The sequence below is a fragment of the Pagrus major genome, chromosome 4, assembly GCF_040436345.1.
Source record: "Pagrus major chromosome 4, Pma_NU_1.0".
Lineage (NCBI taxonomy): Eukaryota > Metazoa > Chordata > Actinopteri > Spariformes > Sparidae > Pagrus > Pagrus major.
In genome coordinates, this window is record NC_133218.1 from 10,017,919 (window position 1) to 10,037,618 (window position 19,700).

General features: G+C 41.1%; 2 protein-coding genes across 2 annotated transcripts; one reads left to right on the forward strand and one right to left on the reverse strand.

Moving 5' to 3' along the window:
- Positions 1 to 333: 333 nt before the first annotated feature.
- On the reverse strand, positions 334 to 7,526 carry slc7a6os (solute carrier family 7 member 6 opposite strand). The gene is made up of 5 exons (XM_073464828.1): positions 7,278 to 7,526; positions 6,197 to 6,520; positions 3,794 to 4,000; positions 3,326 to 3,458; positions 334 to 1,265 (listed from the first exon to the last, which is right to left on the reverse strand). The coding sequence occupies exons 1-5, from the start codon at positions 7,464 to 7,466 to the stop codon at positions 1,135 to 1,137; spliced, it is 984 nt and encodes a 327-aa protein (XP_073320929.1). The 5' UTR covers positions 7,467 to 7,526; the 3' UTR covers positions 334 to 1,134.
- A 2,974-nt stretch (positions 7,527 to 10,500) lies between these two features.
- Positions 10,501 to 12,123, forward strand: LOC140994818 (E3 ubiquitin-protein ligase TRIM21-like). Its single transcript, XM_073464608.1, has one exon. The coding sequence runs from the start codon at positions 10,501 to 10,503 to the stop codon at positions 12,121 to 12,123; it is 1,623 nt and encodes a 540-aa protein (XP_073320709.1).
- Positions 12,124 to 19,700: the final 7,577 nt, after the last annotated feature.

Below are 19,700 nucleotides of genomic sequence, written 5' to 3' on the forward strand. Positions count from 1 at the left end.
TGAGTTCTTGTTGTGGATCACCTGACAGCTGCCTCTCTTTGGATCTTGAATAATTTTATGTTCAATGCTTAAACTTATCTTTCCAGTAGGTTTTTCGTATAGTTGCAACAGTTCGTCAATTAGTTGTCATTAATTGCAACCCATCTGAAAGTGTCTAAATTCTCAAATGTGGATATTTTCTTGTTTTTTTAGTCCTTTTTTTCAGTAAACTTAATCATGAAAATGTTTGACAGAGTTGATAATAGAAACAATCGTTAATTGTAGCCCTATTTTTTTTGCTCATTCAGCAGTGTATTAATTATGCAGGACAAACTGACACGGAGACGTTTGAAGTTTATTTTGAAAGCTTTCTTTTTATACACATCTACATATTTACAAAAAGTTTAATTCAACAAGCATCCGAGACACAATCTGAACTTCAAAGGGGAATTTCTGAAACAAACTCACACGCCCACAACAGAAACAATGCACCACGCTTTCACATTATGCAAAATCTTAAACACACAGTTATACCTACACACACTACCATGCACAAAATGCAAACACCCTAAATTGCAACCATACGCGGCCCAAGACATCTCACTAACAGAAGTGTTAACAGCACAAAGCATACCAGGCATGTAACACTAATACGCAACATTTCTAACACACACATCCACTTTGAACAAACACCCACACACACGCACACAAGTTCACTCCACCACAGTTAAAAAATAAAAAAAAAAGACACTCTGGATCCTTCTGGAAATAACGCCCACCTGTGTAGTAGAGAGGGATGGGTTCCACCCGAAAAGCTCAACTTTCTGAACCATTCTTGGTCGACAAACTTTGTGACAAAAGCATTTTAACACACTGACATAGAACTGAACTTTGGAACACAAGTTGATTGTTACCGGTACCAACAATGCGATATTTCTGCGAACTCGGCTTGAAGTGCCATAAAAATCTGATGAGTGCTACACACAAACTGCTACACTTTGATTTGTTGAAGTTACATTTTTCAGGCATGTTTCTGTTCTGTGCCATCTGAGCAGTTATTTTCCTCCCCTCTCACCTACACAGGGATATAGACTATGGGGTTATTTCTGAAGAGGGCATTGGGAAGATCCACTGACAGCTGTGTGTTAGAACAGATCAATCAGAATCATATTTGTCTCCATCATCCGCATCCTCCTCTTCACCACGGCAGCCCAGCTCATGCAGCACTTCACTCTGGTAGCGCTGCCAGCTCCTCCGGCTGTACGAGTGCTCCTCCTCCCAGTAACCTGAATACAAGCAACAGAAACCAGCCAATGAGTGACGGGAAAGACTGATAAGTATTTCACAACAGTAAAGTGCAGTCGCTTATTGATTCATGGAAATTTAACTGAAAGACAGGTAGACTGAAGCCAACACAGAGCACTTCGCTCTACATTTCATGATGGATTACATTGTGAATGTTTCCAAATTGTCAAAAATGTGTCAATTTATCTCAAGATGGATAGGAGATGTCATGAGTTAAGCTTGGCAGGAACCACAAGAGTAGCCAAAACCTACAAAGACTGGATGAACCATACAAAAGGTTATGCACAATTTTTTTTTTCTTCTTTGGCAGTGAGGAAACACCATAACCCTGACAACTGAGCAAATTGGTGGTGGATAAGATCTCAGGACAATTTCTGTAACTTAAAACAACTTTGATTTCAGACATATTTAACACTGTTTAGACTAAACAACAAACCACCCATTTTCTATATATATATATATGTTTTCTGAAAAGGGAAATTAAGGAACTTCACTCAAGAAGATGCAGTGAGTAGGACTTGGGGGGTTCCACTGGCAGAAAAGGTCTAACATATTATAAATTATATTTTCATTAGCATACAATCACCTGAAAATAAAAGTTGTTGCATTTTCATTACCTTAGATTTAGCCTTTCATGTCTTTCAAAGAGCCCACCATTTACCGCTGTCTTTCTAGAGTAGCCCAGAACGGGAAAACCAAACACTAGCCCCTTTCACACAGAGACTCCACATTATTGCCGCAGTGAAGGCTCACCTTTTCTCCGCCTTTGTTTGTTCACACTGAACCAAGCAGCCGAACCAAAATACATCATCATGACAAATCATGACATTGAGATGTGTGTTTTTAACGCGTTTCCCCTGGTTTCCACCTGTTAATCTGAACATGTATCAGCCGACTGTTTATAATCATATGGATACAGTTATAATGTGTTGTGATTGAGATCCTGACCCACAATGCATCGTGGAAAGTGACAAAGTTACATTTTTTGCTCAAAATGACATAATTACATAATCGCCATCAGTAAACAGTGGACCCTGTCTGGCTCTCTCACTCGCGTGGAGGGATGCTGTTTTCTGGGGGAAAGTTCACTGAAGTCTCGGTTGGGAGGGCTGACCGTCGCTGTGATTTCTTCAATACAAGTTACCACAGACCGTAACTACGACAACACAATAGTGGAAGGTGAAGTTTTTTGCTGTGAATCGCTTCACATAATCACCTCCATTCAACTGCAGGAGCGGCCTGGCTCTGCTGCCAGGGACAGACGCTGTTTTTCAAGCAGAAATGTGACAAAGAGTCGGTACAGACAGGATGACAGACACTTTTCCACGTATAACTTTTTTCCTCATAAGTTGCAAAAGAAACTACCAGTTACCACATTACTGTTGTTTGGTCCTGTAATGTTGCTTTGTGGGTTGAAGTGTGGGAACATTTCTCTTTTATTTGATGAGTGAGGATCTGTTTAGCTGTCAGACTGTGAACACCATCAGACTGACACACCCCTGATCCACACCTCTGGCTTTTCCATTCACACAGACGCTGGCTTGCCGCTGCTGTGGCTCTGACACTACCTACAGAGGCGGATCAGAGCCGGAGCGAAACTGTCCCCCCTCTCAGCTCTTTAACTATCACAGACAGCGAGGCGGAGTATTGGCGCATGATTCCTGCACTGAAGGGGCAGTGTGTACGGGGCTACTGGCTCTAGGGAGGGTTTTTCATGTTTTACGTTAACTGAAGGTCAATGAAGGTTTTCCTACACTCTTGGAAAGGGATGAGTGACTGAAGGGATATTCAGTTGGTGAGTGGAGTGGTATTCAGTTGGTTGTAATCTGCACCCTCACAACGAGATGTCACTAAACAAGCGGGTCTTGGCAGTGGTGTGGTCTAAAATGTGATGCCAAACATTACAATTATAATATTACCCAAGCTTATGTAGCTTCTGCCTACACTGGCTTTGGTCATTTTAAGTTGAGAGAGAAAAAAAAGCAGCCAATGCCGATACTGACATAGACTTGAATAACCAACACCTTAATAAAGTACGTACCACCAAAGCGCTCCTCTCTGTCACTGTCTGAACCACTCCCCTCATCAGGGTAGTCATTCCTCCAGTTTGCTTCCTCGTTCTCGTCATCCTCATCTTCATACACCTCCTCTTCATTAACCACAAGGTCGGGCACCTGGGACAAAAAAACAACCCGTTTATCTGAAAGCTTGATTTCTGTTGATTCATTATTGTTTTTGGTGTTCTCAGAGAAATTGTTCTGTGGGACTGATTGGCCTAGTATTTGATCCAGGGCCACTGCGTTGAGTTAATAAAGACTAAATTTACAAGCAGGCATTAACCTGCTGCATGTCAGCTGACTGCCCGTTTACCCAATTACAATTTCTCAGGCTATTAGCACATAAGGAGTGTGAGCTCGGACCCCTTGTTTTCTCTACTTCACCCATTTCTTCATTCACTCACTCCGATTTCAGCACTCATTCATCTGTCCGTCCATCCATCCACACACACCAGTTCTCCCTCATCGGCGTAGGCCCTGACAGACAGGACATCCTGGATCCACCCTGGTGTGACCGTTTCCTGGTAGTAAAGATCGTAGACGTAGTCATCGTCCAGCTCCCGGTGCTCTTCCCCCAGCCTCTCTCCAGATACGCTCAGACGCTCCCGCAGCATCTTGGTGCTGTTACACAGGATCACTTCAGGGTCTGAGGACTGCGCCTTTACCAAAACAGAGCCAGAGAATAAATTAATCACTACTGGGGCTATCCATATCCATGTTGACTAACGGCTGGACTTAAAAACTTCAACAGATTAACATAGGATTATGAATCTGTTAGGTTATAATTCCATTTTATAACAAGGAGCTAAACAGCTAAAGCAGTTGAGCGCCTTAAGTCACCCCCACACAGATCTGTTCTTTGTATTCAAACAGCATTAAGTGTTAATAAGCTGTTAAATATTTACTGTTTATTCTGTAAGCCTTTGGTGACAAGATCATTTTGTTCAGCAAAAAAAACTGAGTACCTTAAACTTGAAGGGGCAGTGTAGTTTTTGAGAAGAAATTCTAACTCAAAATGTTTATATTCAAAATATAAATGAGGCAATAATATAAACTCAGAATTTTTTAATTTTTCCATAACTGAATAAACAAGCTGCTCTCAGAGGAAAATAAGGTCACAAGAACTCTGAAGCTAGAAAGGTGGCAGGGTCCGCCAAGTTTATTAAGTCATGGAAGCAAAGATACTTTATTTAGTTAGTTTGTTTCGGCATAAAAAAGAAAAACTGCCCCAAAACTACATAGTACTACTGTATAATACTACTTTCTTAATAATTCTAACCCTTCATTTAATTCGGGGCTCTGCCATTAGGGGGGTAATGATGGTGTTAAGACAGACAGGTTTCAACTCTCACAGTTTGGGCTTCACTTTAGTAAAATTAATGGAAATACAGTTAACACTAACCTAACAGCTAGTGTTGTTGTGATAGTGGCATTTCTAACCTCAATACAATACCTTGAAAAAGTATTGGTATTCAATACCATGTTGGATTCCACTGAGAAAATTCATAGTTCATAATATCGAAGGCATAAAATTTTGGATTTTAATTAAAAGATAAGTATTACAAGGCCTGCGGCCAAGTATTAAGAACAACAACATTAAAATTATTTTACTTAACAGAGGTGGGGCAATGTGGGCACAACAAGGGTGCATGCTCACTGTCGGAGGGGAGAGCGAAAAAAGCAGCAAGTACTAGTGTATTGATACTGTGAAACAGAGTATTGAGACAGTTTAAAATATTCAGCATCAATATTTCAATATTTTTGACAACAGTATAAGCAGCCTTAAGAGAACAAAATGTCATAACTTTGTGTTTTGGATGGTATGAAGAAAGCTGCTGCTGCACAAGCTTCTTTAAGGCCCACCTCCTTGCCTGGCAGGCATGTTGGTAAGCAGCTCAGACCCTCAACGTAATGTGACTGTCACTCAGGTAGTGGTAGGACTGGTATTCTCCCACAATTAGAAACCAGTACATCTAAAGATTTTGTTACTCCCCTTCCCTACGAGATTTTTCCTAAAACACTTTCCTTCTGTGTAATGCTATGTACGTGTTGCCTGACTTACAATAACTAATTTTTACAAACTAAAAATTCAATAAGGCATTTCAACTTTGGTCAGGTTACAAATACAAAGACTCCTAAATCAGTAATTGTAAGTGCTGTATCGTGGGAAACTGGACTTGTTTCGTACCATTCGTTTATGGGGAGGTTGTTTTGTCTCCCCAATGTACAAATCTGTGCAGTCCTGGCTGCATTGAACAGCATAAACTACATTACTGTTATGCCTGGGTAAAGTTTCTGCCTCAGCATGTTGGTAGGTTTAAAGTAAACCAGGATATGATGTCACCATTTTAACAGCTTCTAGAGTGGGAATGCATATAAAAAGTAATGTGACATCATAAGAAACCATTGTTCCATCTGGGTCCAGTGTTATTTCTCTCACCTTGTTGGCAAAATCCTGTGAGTTTTTGATATGTGTTGAGTGTTACCGACCAAAGGAGCAATGATACTGGCTAAGTGCTTGGATATGTTATAGGTAACTGAGTTAATGCTGCTGATTGGTCTGAGTGGTGCTCCATCCTTGTGTATGTTGGGGAGTCAATAATGGCCTGTCAATGGCTTTGTCCTTTTCCAGTTTTTGCAGATATTCTATAACCTTCTTTTTGTATCTCTTTGTAGGATCTCGCCAGTTCTAACAGTTAGTTAGAACTGAAGAAGCCTCTTGGATGAGAGGTGAAACGTCTTCAAGAAACTGAAACAAGTCCAGTTGCCTACGATACAGCACTTAGAATTACCATGACCTGGATGACTGAGAACCTTCATCAACATTTAATCAGCTACGATGATGCTCAACTCACCTTGCCAGAAGACTGGTCCTCTCCATTCTCATGTAAGAGATCAACCACCTGGATTTCACCAAGACCCCAGCTTTTGTCCTGCTCTTTCCCAATTTCCTCCACATCTCCAGAAGCATCTGTCTGGGGGGTTTGCTGCTCAGCTGGGCTTGACAGCCCTGTACGGTGGCTGGAGAGTATTCTGTAGCGTTCCTCCCTCCGAGTGCTCCACTTTGTGCTCCGCAGGTCCCCGATTATCCGTTGTGAACTGGCAGCAGAGGGACGCAGTGCGTGGGCCATGCGAGGCCGAGCCAAAGCCTGCCGGACCTGCGTCTGAACAGGAGAATCCTGGTGATGAAATGACAAAGGTGAGATTATATAGGGCTCTTACATGGATATGAGAAGACTGTTGAATCCTGACACCTTTAAGTTGTAGGACATTGAGCATGCATTGGACAATCCTGCAAAACATCTCACCATCTTCAAATAAGTTTAAAAACTAAAAATTCCTCACTTAAAAACACACTTCCTTAATAATTGTTACAGTGAGCAGCAACACGTTTATGCACATGAAGAGCCCTTCAGAGACAGACAGAATACAGGAAAATTAATTTATAATAACACTGAGCGTAACGTCATACCAGACTATGTTTACCAGATAATTAGCTTGCATTAAAGATGACACTGTTAGATGTTTGACATAAATACAGTCTAATGTTTGAGCTACAACGGTTTTTATCTTGGATGAAATCAAAGCATTTTCAAGGCCAGCAAACACGTCACACTTTTACGTTCAACACCAACAAAACAAGCTAACGATTGCCCAGGCTAATGCAGTGAAGTAACAGCTAATGCTGGCCAACAGCGCTGACTAGTCTGAGCGCTAGGCTAACAACAACTAGCACAGCAGGCGCGTTGTTTTCCAACGACTACCATCATTTTTAAGAAGATAAATTAAGCTTTTTCTCTACCAGTCAACGTTACCAAATCGTTACATTTATACCAAGACGCTAGACGCTAACGTGTATTTCCCGTTCCCCCCGCTAGCTTCGTTGACGTTAGCCTGCGGCGCTTGGCTGGCTAACCATACCAGTGGGCCTCTCACCTGTGTCGCCACGGTCGCCACGAGTTTGAAGACAGAGTTTTCCACTTCGGCTTCATTGGGCTCCGGTACCGTTTCGCTTGAGTTCTGGGACGTCTCTGGACGGATGCGTTTGCACGCCAGTAACAACGCATCTGCGGGGTCGGTCCCCCTTTTTCTCTTGACTCGCAGAATCGTCGTGTTTGGATCCATGTTGTCCCCCTGTCTGAGTTTGTCTGGCAGATCGACGGAGGAAAATAGGAGAGCTCTCACTCCGCCTTTATTTCCGGGTATCACAAACGTCACGGCACGGCGGAGCCCGGGAGATACGGGGATTTTTTTCTCCAGGATTGCGAAGTCATGACTTGCTCTACTCTGCCTCTGATTGGCTAGTACTGGTTGCTTTCGTCTCTTGGGGTTGGTTGTTGTAGAGACTATTTGCGGAAGTCTTGGCATGAGGCGTAAGATTGGTTGGTGTTAGGGTAAAAATTTCAGAGTCAGCCAATCAAATGCGGAGTGGGGCGGGTCATGCATTCACCACTCAGGGAAAAGAAATATGATGTATGGAGCACTGTCAGTAAATACTGTAGTTTCCCTGAATTAATCAATTAAAGTCATTTCTATCCTTGATTTTCTTGATCTGTTTCATCAAAATAATATCCTGTTTCATGCACCCAAATCATTTTCTGTCCCATTCATATGTGCTCATATTTTTAGTTATAAGTTAATAAATGAATTAATAATTCAGTTACAATTTTGAAACATAATAAAGTGGAATTATTACATTGCAGATTCAATAATATCTTTAAAACAATATGTATAATATTTACAAGGGGCACTATGTAGTTTTGGGGAAGAGAAGAGAAATACAAGAGAAATATCTTCATATACTGAGTTTTTATGCCTAAACAAACTAAATAAACAAACTCACTTTGTTTTCATGACTAAATAAACTGAATAAACAACACAGTTTCATACTGTTTTACTTTCTAGCTTCAAACAGTGTTCTGGGGACCATATTTTCTTCTGAGAACAGCTTGTTTATTCAGTTATGGGAAAGATAAATATATCTGAGTTGGTATTGTTACCTACGAAAGCCCTAAAGGGCCATGCATTCATACATTTTATTTCCTCCTTTTTCCTGTGATAACGAGTTAATTTCAGTTGTTTTCTCGAGATCTCCAGTTATTATCTCGAAATAACAACTGCCGTTTTCCTGAGATAACGGGATAATTTTCTCGAGATAACGAAACTTTGTTTTCCCGAGATAACGATATAATTAATTTGAGATCTTGAGAAAACAAAAGGATAGTGTAGTATATTAAATCATTGCAGGAAACATCATTCAGTGTAGCAATGTCAGAGGAGCAGGAGCATATCGATCACCGTGTCACATATCATTTCAATCAAGGCCTGACACAGGCTGAAATAGCATTATGCCTTGCTATTACAGATAATATACACATTAGTGTGCGTAATCTAAAAAGACGGTTAGCAAGGCTTCAGCTATATCGGCGCAATCTAAGTGAGCCTGATGTCCTCGTTAACTACATAGCTGACCAGCTACGAGGTCCCGGGCGTCTCCATAATCTCAGGCCTATCATATCACAGTCATTATCTCGAGATCTCGAATAAATTATATCATTATCTCAGGAAAACAAAGTTTCGTTATGTCGAGAAAATTATCCCGTTATCTCGGCAAAACGGCAGTTGTTATTTCGAGATAATAACTCGAGATCGCGAGAAAACAAATGAAATTAACTCATTATCACGGGAAAACGGAGGAAATAAAATATACGAATGCATGGCCCTTTAGGGCTTCCGTAAATGACTGCAATGTTTAAATATTCTACACTATCGTTTTGTTTTCTCAAGATCTCGAGTAATTATATCATTATCTCAGGAAAACAAAGTTTCGTTATATCGAGAAAATTATCCCGTTATCTCGGCAAAACGGCAGTTGTTATTTCGAGATAATAACTCGTGATCACGAGAAAACAAATGAAATTAACTCATTATCACGGGAAAATGGAGGAAAAAAAAATATATGAATGCATGGCCCTTTAGGGCTTCCGTAAATGACTGCAATGTTTAAATATTCTACACTATCGTTTTGTTTTCTCAAGATCTCGAATAAATTATATCATTATCTCGGGAAAACAAAGTTTCGTTATGTCGAGAAAATTATCCCGTTATCTCGGCAAAATGGCAGTTGTTATTTCGAGATAATAACTCGTGATCGCGAGAAAACAAATGAAATTAACTCGTTATCACGGGAAAACGGAGGAAATAAAATGTATGAATGCATGGCCCTTTAGGGCTTCCGTAGTTACCTAATTAATATTGTAAGTATTAAAATCCTGAGTTTTAATTTCTTCTCCAAAACTTCATAGTGCCACAACATTGACATTTAGTGTATATTTTTCAAAATTGGCTGTACTCAGCCACAACATCCCATACATTTTACTGTCAGTTTGAGGGAATTAATTAAGCCTGCTCTAGTAATTTAAGCAAACAACTTCTAGATATATCACAGCTTTGTAGCAGGAGATGAAAGTGGGCTGATATCTCAGACAACTGGTAATACTGGAACAGTTTGAACAACTTTAAAATCAATTTTGTGAACTTTTGTTTCATTTTCATCTCACTCTATTTTCCTTTCACATTCTTTCGAAAGAACAATGTAATGTGGTTTGTGGCCTGAGTTAATGATATACATACTAAGCAGCTCCAGCGGTTTTATAATGTAATGCAAATTCTCTTTCTACCATGAGGCCTACAGTGCCTTTAGGACTGGCCATTATAACGACAAAAGAAAAACAGTTGGCTACTTTACTTACTCTCAGGGTGTAGTCACATACCAGTTCAGTTGTCCGAAGAGGTGGAGCCACACTGAAAGGAGGAGTCACATCCCCCCAGTGTAGTTAGAGGGTTCTTTAGAGTGACAGCTGTGCTGCGGTCAACACAAGTTCCTGTTCCTACAAAGAAAGACTTAAACTTGCTTCTTCCTTCTGGCATTTTTTGGAAATACTGGATATCAGTCCCATACATACACAGGTGAGTACATTACGTACAATGCATAGATAATCAACTTTAACATATTTAAATTGAACATTTCCCTCGAGAGACAATCATTCTAAATAACTTGAGCTAATATTTTAATAATCCATTAACACTTCTCAAACAAGTATTCAAGTATTCATTAATGACATTGTTATTTTACATCTTTACTTTTGTTCTCGTCAGCATGTCTGCTGCTACCTGTCGACTGTCTCAAGAGGACTTTCTGTGCTCCATCTGCTTGGATGTGTTCTCTGCTCCTGTCACTCTGCTGTGTGGACACAACTTCTGCAAAAACTGCATCACTGTCAACTGGAGAATCAATAGAAAAATCCAGTGCCCTGTCTGTAAAAAGCGTTTCGACACAAGCCATGAACTGCATGTCAATACTTTCATCTCTGAAATGGCTGCTCAGTTTAGAGAGTCAGCTGCAAAGAACACCTCAGAGGAGGCCAAACCAGGAGAGGTTCCCTGTGACGCCTGCGCCGAGATCAAACTGAAGGCCCTGAAGTCCTGCCTGGTGTGTCTGGCCTCGTACTGTGACACTCACCTGAAACGACATCAGACGGTGCCAGGCCTAAAAAGGCATAAGCTCGTTGAGCCTTTGGATAACATCGAGGACAGGACGTGTACAAAGCATGATGAAATCATGGAGCTGTTCTGCAAGACTGATCAGATGTGTGTATGTCGGTTTTGTATGGAGTCAGACCACGAGTCACATGATGTTGTTTCTCTAATGGAAGAATGCACAGGAAAGAGGACTGAGCTGGGGAAGACAGAGGCAGAATTTCAGCAGATGATCCAGGAGAGACAGCAGAAGATAGAGGAACTAAGACAATCAGCGAAGCTCAGCAAGGACGCTGCAGACAAAGCGGTAGCAGATGGTGTGGAGGTCTTCACTGGTCTGACACAGCTTGTTCAGACAGGCCTGACTGATCTCACTGAACAGATAAAAAATAAGCATAAAACCACAGAGAAACAAGCCAAAGACTTCATCAAAGAGCTGGATCAGGAGATCTCCGAGCTGCTGAAGAGAACTGCTGAAGTGAAGCTCTTAGGCTCTAAAGGTCACTTCCACTTCCTCCAAAGCTTCCTGTCCCTGAATGCCTCTCTACCCGTGAAGGACTGGGCAAAAGTGAGCATTCGACAGCCATCGTATGAGGGAACCGTGGCAGGAGCTGTGTCTCAAATTAAGGAAACACTCAACAAAGAGATAGAGAAGCAGCTTGAGGCTGAGCTGAAGAGGGTGCAGCAGTTTGCCGTGGATGTGACTCTTGATCCTGACACAGCACATCCTAAACTCATTCTGTCTGAGAATGGGAAACAAGTGGATCATGGGGACGTAGAGCAGAATCTCCCAGAGAATGCAGAGAGATTTTTGTATTGTGTCATCGTCTTGGCTAAGCAGAGTTTCTCTTCTGGTAGATTCTACTATGAGGTGGAGGTTAAGGGGAAAACTAAATGGGATTTAGGAGTGGTCAGTGCGTCAGCCACCAGAAAAGGACAGATAATATCAAGCCCAGAGGCTGGTTACTGGACTCTGCAGTTGAGGAATGGCAATGAATATGTAGCTCTCGCTGATCCCGACGTCCTCCTCTCTGTGAAATCACGACCTCAAAAGGTGGGAGTGTTTGTGGATTATGAGGAAGACCTCGTCTCTTTTTATAACGCTGATACTGCAGATATTATCTACTCCTTCACTGCCTGCTCCTTCACTGGAAAACTCCACCCATTCTTCAGTCCCTGTGTTAATGATGGTGGTGAGAACTCTGCCCCTCTCAGGATCTCTGTTGTTCACAGAACTGATTGAAACAGATGTTTAAGTGTAAACACCACCCATCATCATTTTTATGGTTATGCTAGCTGTATCCTTATTAACATCTAATGCTATGTATTATTCCATGCAATGATCAGATTTTGAAGAAAAGAAAGTGTGAGTTCAAAATTTGAGTTCTTAAGTTCTTCTTACTTAGTCATGACTGACTGGGTCACTATAGTTGAACAGAGCTATCCTTAATGATTTAAGTCAAACTTGTGCTTTTCCTGCCATGAGAAGTAACAATGTTTTCTGTGAAAATGGCCTTAAAGCTTTTATGACATGCAGTACAGCATTTAAGCCTTTTTGTACTGTATATTTATACCACTAGATGGCAGCAAAGTACCTAATACTTCCTGAAATATATCCTAATAGTATGGACATGCAATCCCTGTACTCCACCACCTTCTAATGGCTACACTGTATGTATCATTCATGCAAAGTGCTCGCATTGATTTGTATGCATTTTTCCTCTCGTGTGTCTAGTATACTACTCTTTCCTGCTGCTTTTAAACAGTTCCTCCTCTGAGATCATTAAAGCTTCATCTTGTCATGTTCATAGCGTGGACGAGAGATGACAGGAGGCCACAGATTCAGCTCCCCTGATATGAGAGACTGGGCAGGGAAATGAGAAACTCATCCCTCTGTCTCATACTGTTTGAATATAAAACCTTAATTAGGCTTGTTTGTTGCCAACCAAATTGATAGTTGTGACGTGTAAATATGCTGTATACCAATAATATGTTTATTCCAGTATTCCAAGTATTTAGCTAGCAGCTATAAAAAGGTATTTTAGTCACATCATCGTACAGTATCTGTACTTTCTGAGAATCTATTTCACTGTGTGGTCTAAAAGCGTCCTCGTCTCTGCACCACATGTCCATCACTTAGGGTTCTTGGGAACTTGGGATCTACTGTATCTATCTATCTATCTATCTATCTATCTATCTATCTATCTATCTATCTATCTATCTTCCTGTCCGTCTGTCTGTCTATACATCTATACATTATTTAGGACCCTTAGAAACCGTATGTTGTGAGGATTTGCTTTTCCAGTTTATTTACTTACTTTCTTCATTATTACTGTCAGTTATTGTGATTATTTGTGTGTTTATTTTGACAACTATTACTGTGGATGTGTTAGTGATATGCCTCACAATCATTACATGTAACTATTGACCTGCTCTGTTCTAGTCTATCTATTAAAACTTGTAAAATAAAACCAAAGAGCATTTACACAAAAAATAACTGTTTCTTTTTTGTTTTGATACTATACCTTTTGATATTGTGTCTCCTTTTTTGAGATCATCACCTCTACCTTTGGGCTGAACTCTTCTGAGGTCATGTTCAAGCTACAATGATTCAACATGCAGGCCTATTTCTGAATGTTCGAAGGAAATATGTAGGTCCTTAGAACATTGTTAAACAAAGAGAAAAATCAGTTTTGAGTTGGATCACTTCTGCCTTTGTCTGTTTCGCAGATTAGGAACCACTGTGGCTGTCTGTTCCCTCTGACCAGCTCCATCCCTGTTACAGTTTTTCTCAATTGGTTTGGTACATTTCTCACATCAGAATTGAAATTCTCAAAAGTTCTTGTTCAATTGTCACATCATCATGCCATTTGTGCAGATGAAAAAGGCAGTTTCTCATTGCATTGAACAAATTGCAAATGCTTTTGTCCATCCATGCAAATGATTGTGTACAATTCTCAGTTTTTTCGTACATTATCAATTGCTTTTGTCATGCTAATCAAAATGCTTTGTTATAGGAATCTATCAAATAGTCTCTTTCCCCAAAACATTTAGGCTATAGTTCATCATATAAGTCTTCACATGCAAAATGATTTACCAAGCCATCATAACATGTCAAGCATATATACATTTCCATAAGACATTTGTCTGTAAATATGATCTAAATTGGTAAATTCCTCCCAGGTGAATCTAGACTTTCTCTAATGAAAAGAGTTGATCAACCAATGATCGACAGTTTTCTGAATGAGCTCAAGGGAGCATCTCATGAACAATCTACTGGGGAGTATATAGGTAACCAGAGCACAATAGAAAGTTACAATGTCTGACAATGGAAGGACAACAGCCAAGAAGAAGGAGAGGAAGAGGGGTGAGGCTGCTTGGTGGAGGAGTAGGAAGAGGAAGAGGCAGAAGAGGCGGACACATGCGTGTTCCTGATGAAATCAGAGCAACACTTGTAGACCATGTTTTGAATCATGGGCTGACTATGGCTGAAGCGGGGAGAAGGGTGCAGCCAAATGTTGGCAGAACAACTGTGTCCTCAATTATTCAAACTTTCCGCAGAGAGAACAGGTGTGTAATCTAACAGTATGTGCTGAATTACATGGAGTTTACTGTATTTACATGTCAATACAGTAATGCCCCATACAAAATTACAGTAGCCTATTCCACTGATGCTCTATACAATGCCATTGTGTCTTCCTCAAATTTGTTTTGGTTTACATTTCTATTTCCCACATAGGACTGCAAGACAAGTACACAGGGGTGGTAGAGGGCGGATTTTCACACCACAGCAGGAGATGGCTATCTGCAACATTGTTGTGGAAAACAACGCCATTACACTAAGAGAGATACAGACTACTATTTTGCAGGACAACGACACATTTGCAAACATCCAAACAGTCAGTATCTCTACCATTGATAGAGTGCTAAAAAAACAACACATGCGCATGAAACAGCTATACACTGTCCCATTTGAAAAAAATGGTGAGAGGGTGAAGGAGCTGCGCTACCACTTTGTCCAGGTACAACTTTTATTCCAAAACCATATATAGATATAGATGTCCTCGTTTGTAAGTCGCTTTGGGTTTACAGTAAAAGGTGTCTGCCAAATGCAATGTAATGTAAAGATGTACACTACACTACTGTAAGTGTGGCATTTGCACATATGCTATGGCTGTAGAAAAGAAGATGCAATATGTCATATACGTTTGATCTAACTTCTTTTGCAAATGCATGTAATGCAGTAATTCCAAAAATAACATTTTGTCTTCTGTATTTAGCGCATGATGGAACTGGAAGCTAGTGAGCCACCCTGTCACTTCATTTACATGGACGAGGCTGGCTTCAATCTGACAAAGCGCAGAAGACGGGGTCGAAACCTTATTGGACATCGAGCCACCATTGATGTGCCAGGCCAAAGGGGTGGCAACATAACTATGTGTGCCGCAATATCAGATAACGGTGTGCTGACACACATTCCACTGATGGGTCCATACAACTCTGAACGTCTAATAGCATTCCTAGACACTTTGTACAGGGATCATATCCTAGGTGGCCCAGCCGAGAATATGGCCCAGCCCAAATATGCCATAATATGGGACAATGTAAGCTTCCACAAGTCAAACCTAGTAAGGCAGTGGTACGCAAACCATAACAGAATGGTGATGGAGTTCTTACCACCATACTCCCCATTCCTCAACCCTATTGAGGAATTTTTCTCAGCCTGGAGGTGGAAGGTGTATGACCGAGAGCCACACACACAAGTGACCCTTCTGGCTGCAATGGATGCAGCATGCCAAGACATTACTGCAGATTCCTGCAGAGCATGGATTAGGCATGCAAGAAGATACTATCCACGCTGCCTTGCACGGGAGGACATCAGGTGTGACGTGGATGAGAATTTGTGGCCTAACAGACAGGAACGGGAAGAAGCTGAAAATCAGGATTGAGATTAGAATTTGGGGAGTTGTTCATATTTTTTTGTTTACCTACTGTATGACCTATGTTTATATTTTTGACCTATGTTTACTTACGTATTGTATTTCACCTTTGTTATGTGCAGTGCTGTCTTTTTTTTTCTTTACGCACTGCAATGTCAATGTTTGCCAATAAAGAAGTCATTCTGTAAATGTGAATCTTGTCTTTTCCAATCAATCTTACACATATACATTATATGAGGTCAAATGTACAACACTTGTCATCACACCTAAACCACATTTTACATCAACATGTCCCTTCAAAGTGCACTATTCAATTGCCAACATGACTAATGAATTTGACTGTCTTATCCGTACACAATGACACAATGATTAAACATTCTGATGGCACTGACAAGTATATTGACACAAAAACTTGCTTTTGAGGGATGGACTAAGGATTTTGAGCAAGAGACTGGCTTTTGCAGGTGATCCACGGTGTTTTGCTATTTGTTCAAACTGTTTTGAGAAATGCACTTGATCTTCTGCAAATTGCAAGAATGATTGGAAAAATGTACCAAAGTGATTGAGAAAAACTGTAATAGCAAGCACATGTGAGGAGACATTTCATTCTATATTCTATATCATTCTATTATACATCCATTCAGAGCATAATCATATTTATTGAGCATTATTTATATCAACTGTGACATGTATTTTTCACTACAGGCCTTATGTGCTTGAGGGTTAGAAAGCTGATTGAGCTTTTGTTTTCTCTAATGGTGTGTGGAGATCTGGACAGGGGCCATTTATATGGGCTTCTACATTACACAACTTTGTTAAAGGGTAACTCCAACAATTTTACACATTAAAGTGTGTTTACAGGTCAGTGTTTTTACTATTGCATACCTGTAAACACACTTTAATGTGTGTTATTGGAGGAGTTACCCTTTAATAGAGTAGTGAGTTTTCTAAGACTGATACCAAGATGTTAAAAATGAAGCTACGGACAGCAGCTGGTTAGCTTAAGCATAGGGATTTCAAGTAGTGGAAAACAGCTACCCTGGCTCTGTCTCAAGTAACATGATCAGCCTACCAGCACCTCCAAAGCCATCCATTAATTTACACATTATATCTTGTTTGTTAAATCTGTTAAGCGTTTACACTTTCATTGTTGTTCAGATTAACCAAACAATATATAAAATTATAATAAATGAGCATTAGAGGTGCCTAGTAGGCAGGATTGAATTACTTTTTATTGGCAGAGCCGGGCTAGCTGTTAGCAAGAAAGGCAGATGAGAGTATTTCCCCAAGTGTCAAACTATTCTTTCAAACTATCCACAAGTCATGTTGAGGGTGGCTCTATCTCTGGCAGAGTTTAGGGTTTAATTCGCACACTGAGGCCACTTAAATAATACATGGCAACACTTTATAACAACCATTAATAAATGGTAAATTTATAGTTGATAAAACTTCACTATAAAGCTATACATAAAACTAGTTAATAGTTATTTGACTGTTAAAAAACATTTATTTGGCAGCTGATTTTCTGACTTTAGTCAACTGACATACTAATTATGGCAAGTACTTTGATTTTGTGAGACTCAAGGCCGATCTCATCAGATAATATAGTTCACAGATGGTCAAGGACAAAATTCAGCTGCTGTCTTTCCTGGTTGAAAATGACCTTGTTCAGACTGTCCCGGAGGCAACAAAACTATTAAAACTGGCACTGACCATCCCAGCCGCCACAGCATCAGTGGAAAGATCTTTTTCTGGCCTACAGCCGCAACAGGACATTGCAGGGAAGGCTTTCATCTCTGGCTCTCATATCAATCGAGAAAGAGAGACTCATCAAACTAAAAGAGTTTTACAATGCTGTCATCAACATCTTTGTCAGGAAAGATCGGCGCATGGACATCTTCAAATAAAGTAAGCAATCCAGTGCACTCTCTCTTTCTCCCTCTCTTTCACACACATGCGCACACACACTTGCACTAGGCTACATAAAAACCTGTTAACTTGCCAACAATAGCCATGTGTGAGCACAGTGTTAATTGTGGTTGCTTCGGTCTGAGTATCTTTATATTTTGTATTTTCTGAAAATGCATAGTATGAGGATCTATACTAGAGAGAGAGCAGAAGAAAACATTAAGCAAGAGAAAAGCCAAAAACAATTTAAATTTACTGGGGATGATTTTATCATCTAATTCTTAAAAAGTGCTTCAGTAAAAACAGTTACCTGAGGACATGTTGAACAAGAATATGGTGACGTTTGTAGAAAACAATTTGAAATGATATTTAAATTTAAATTTTTTCTAAATATGCCAGTGTAATAATGCATGCACATTGGGTGAGACAGAAGTATATATTTCAACAAAGGAAAATAAGAAAGAAAATAGAATCTTTCCCGTTTTAAAAAACTTTCATGGCCATTCAAGCACATATTTCTGAGTTTGCGACATGCTGTTGAAAGCAACATGGAGCCCTTGTTGGCGCCCATGCGCTTTACCATGCAAAGCGATGGAGATGCCCAAGTGTAGATGGTGTGACCGCAGTTCCTTGATGTCAGCGGTCCACTCTTAAGTGTCAGCTATTCGGCCCTTGGCCTCACCCAACATCAGTTGTGCTCTTGAGATCGGTTATCACTTTGCTTAGTTTCTGTTGAATTTCCCCTCTTATGTCGGCCTGCTCCTTTTTCAAATCACCTCTGATACTGTTGCGGAAATTTCCTATTTCAGACTTCATCTTCATGACCATAGTCTTTATGTCTGCTCGGATGACGGTAATGTTATTTTCCATGTCCAGGGCAATGCCATTGTGTCTCCATCAGAAACAGCTCATTGTAAACTACTGGATAAATCTGAGGGGGCACGGAGATAATGATCCAACTAAAAGAGTGTTACAGGCCAGTTGGGAGCAGGGTCAGGAATTGGCCTTGGAGCCAACAGAGGAGCAGGGTCAGCAGTCAGCCTGGGAGCCGACGGAGGAGCACTGGCAGGGACAGGACTCGGCCGGACCTCCGACCGAGGGACAGGAACAGGTGTCGGCCAGGCTGCTGATTGAGGAGCAGGGTCAGGAGTCGGCCAGGCTGCCGACGGAGAGCCACTGGCAGGTGTCAGCCGGACCACCGACTGGGGATCACCGCCAGGAGTCGGCCGGGCCGCCGACTGGGGAGCAGGAACAGGCGCCGGCGGGGCCGCCAACTGAGAAACACAGCCAGGTCCAGAAGCTGACAGGAGGCTCACAGGCAGGTGGCAGGCAACTACATAGGCAGCACTGCCCTGCAACTCCTCCAGATGCCCCTTCACCCTCTTAGCCATAGCAACAATACCTGCAGTCTCCTGAACCACCCTCAATGAGGGCCTATCACTCAAAACCCTCTCAAAGTCCAAGAGAACCTGAAGCGCATCCTCCAGCCTTACCCTGCTAGCAAGGCAAGCAGACCATGTGTGTCTGTGATGCCTCTCAATATAACAATGTCTGCTGGGTCCATAATGGTCAGATCGTTCTGTCGTGTTATGGGGAATATTAAAGGGGGAAGGCTAGGAGAGGACCCAAACGCAGACACTCACAGGAACACACACACACACACACACACACAAACACACATACATACACAGGAGGCAGTATAGGGGGGAAACAAAAAGCGAGCTTTAAGAAACAAGCTGAAACTACAAACCACGAGGCGAATACAGACACACTAAAAATAACACTAGAAGACAAAAACCAAAGTAGCAACAAAGGGCTAATCAAAGTACAAACAAAGCAAAGTACAAATCAAAAGAGAAACCAAACTACAAACATACCAAAACCGGGAGACAGAAGAGGAAGCTGATGGGGAACGGAACATCAAAGGGAAAGACTGAGTGAACACGGGACACAGACCAACACGGGGAAACGA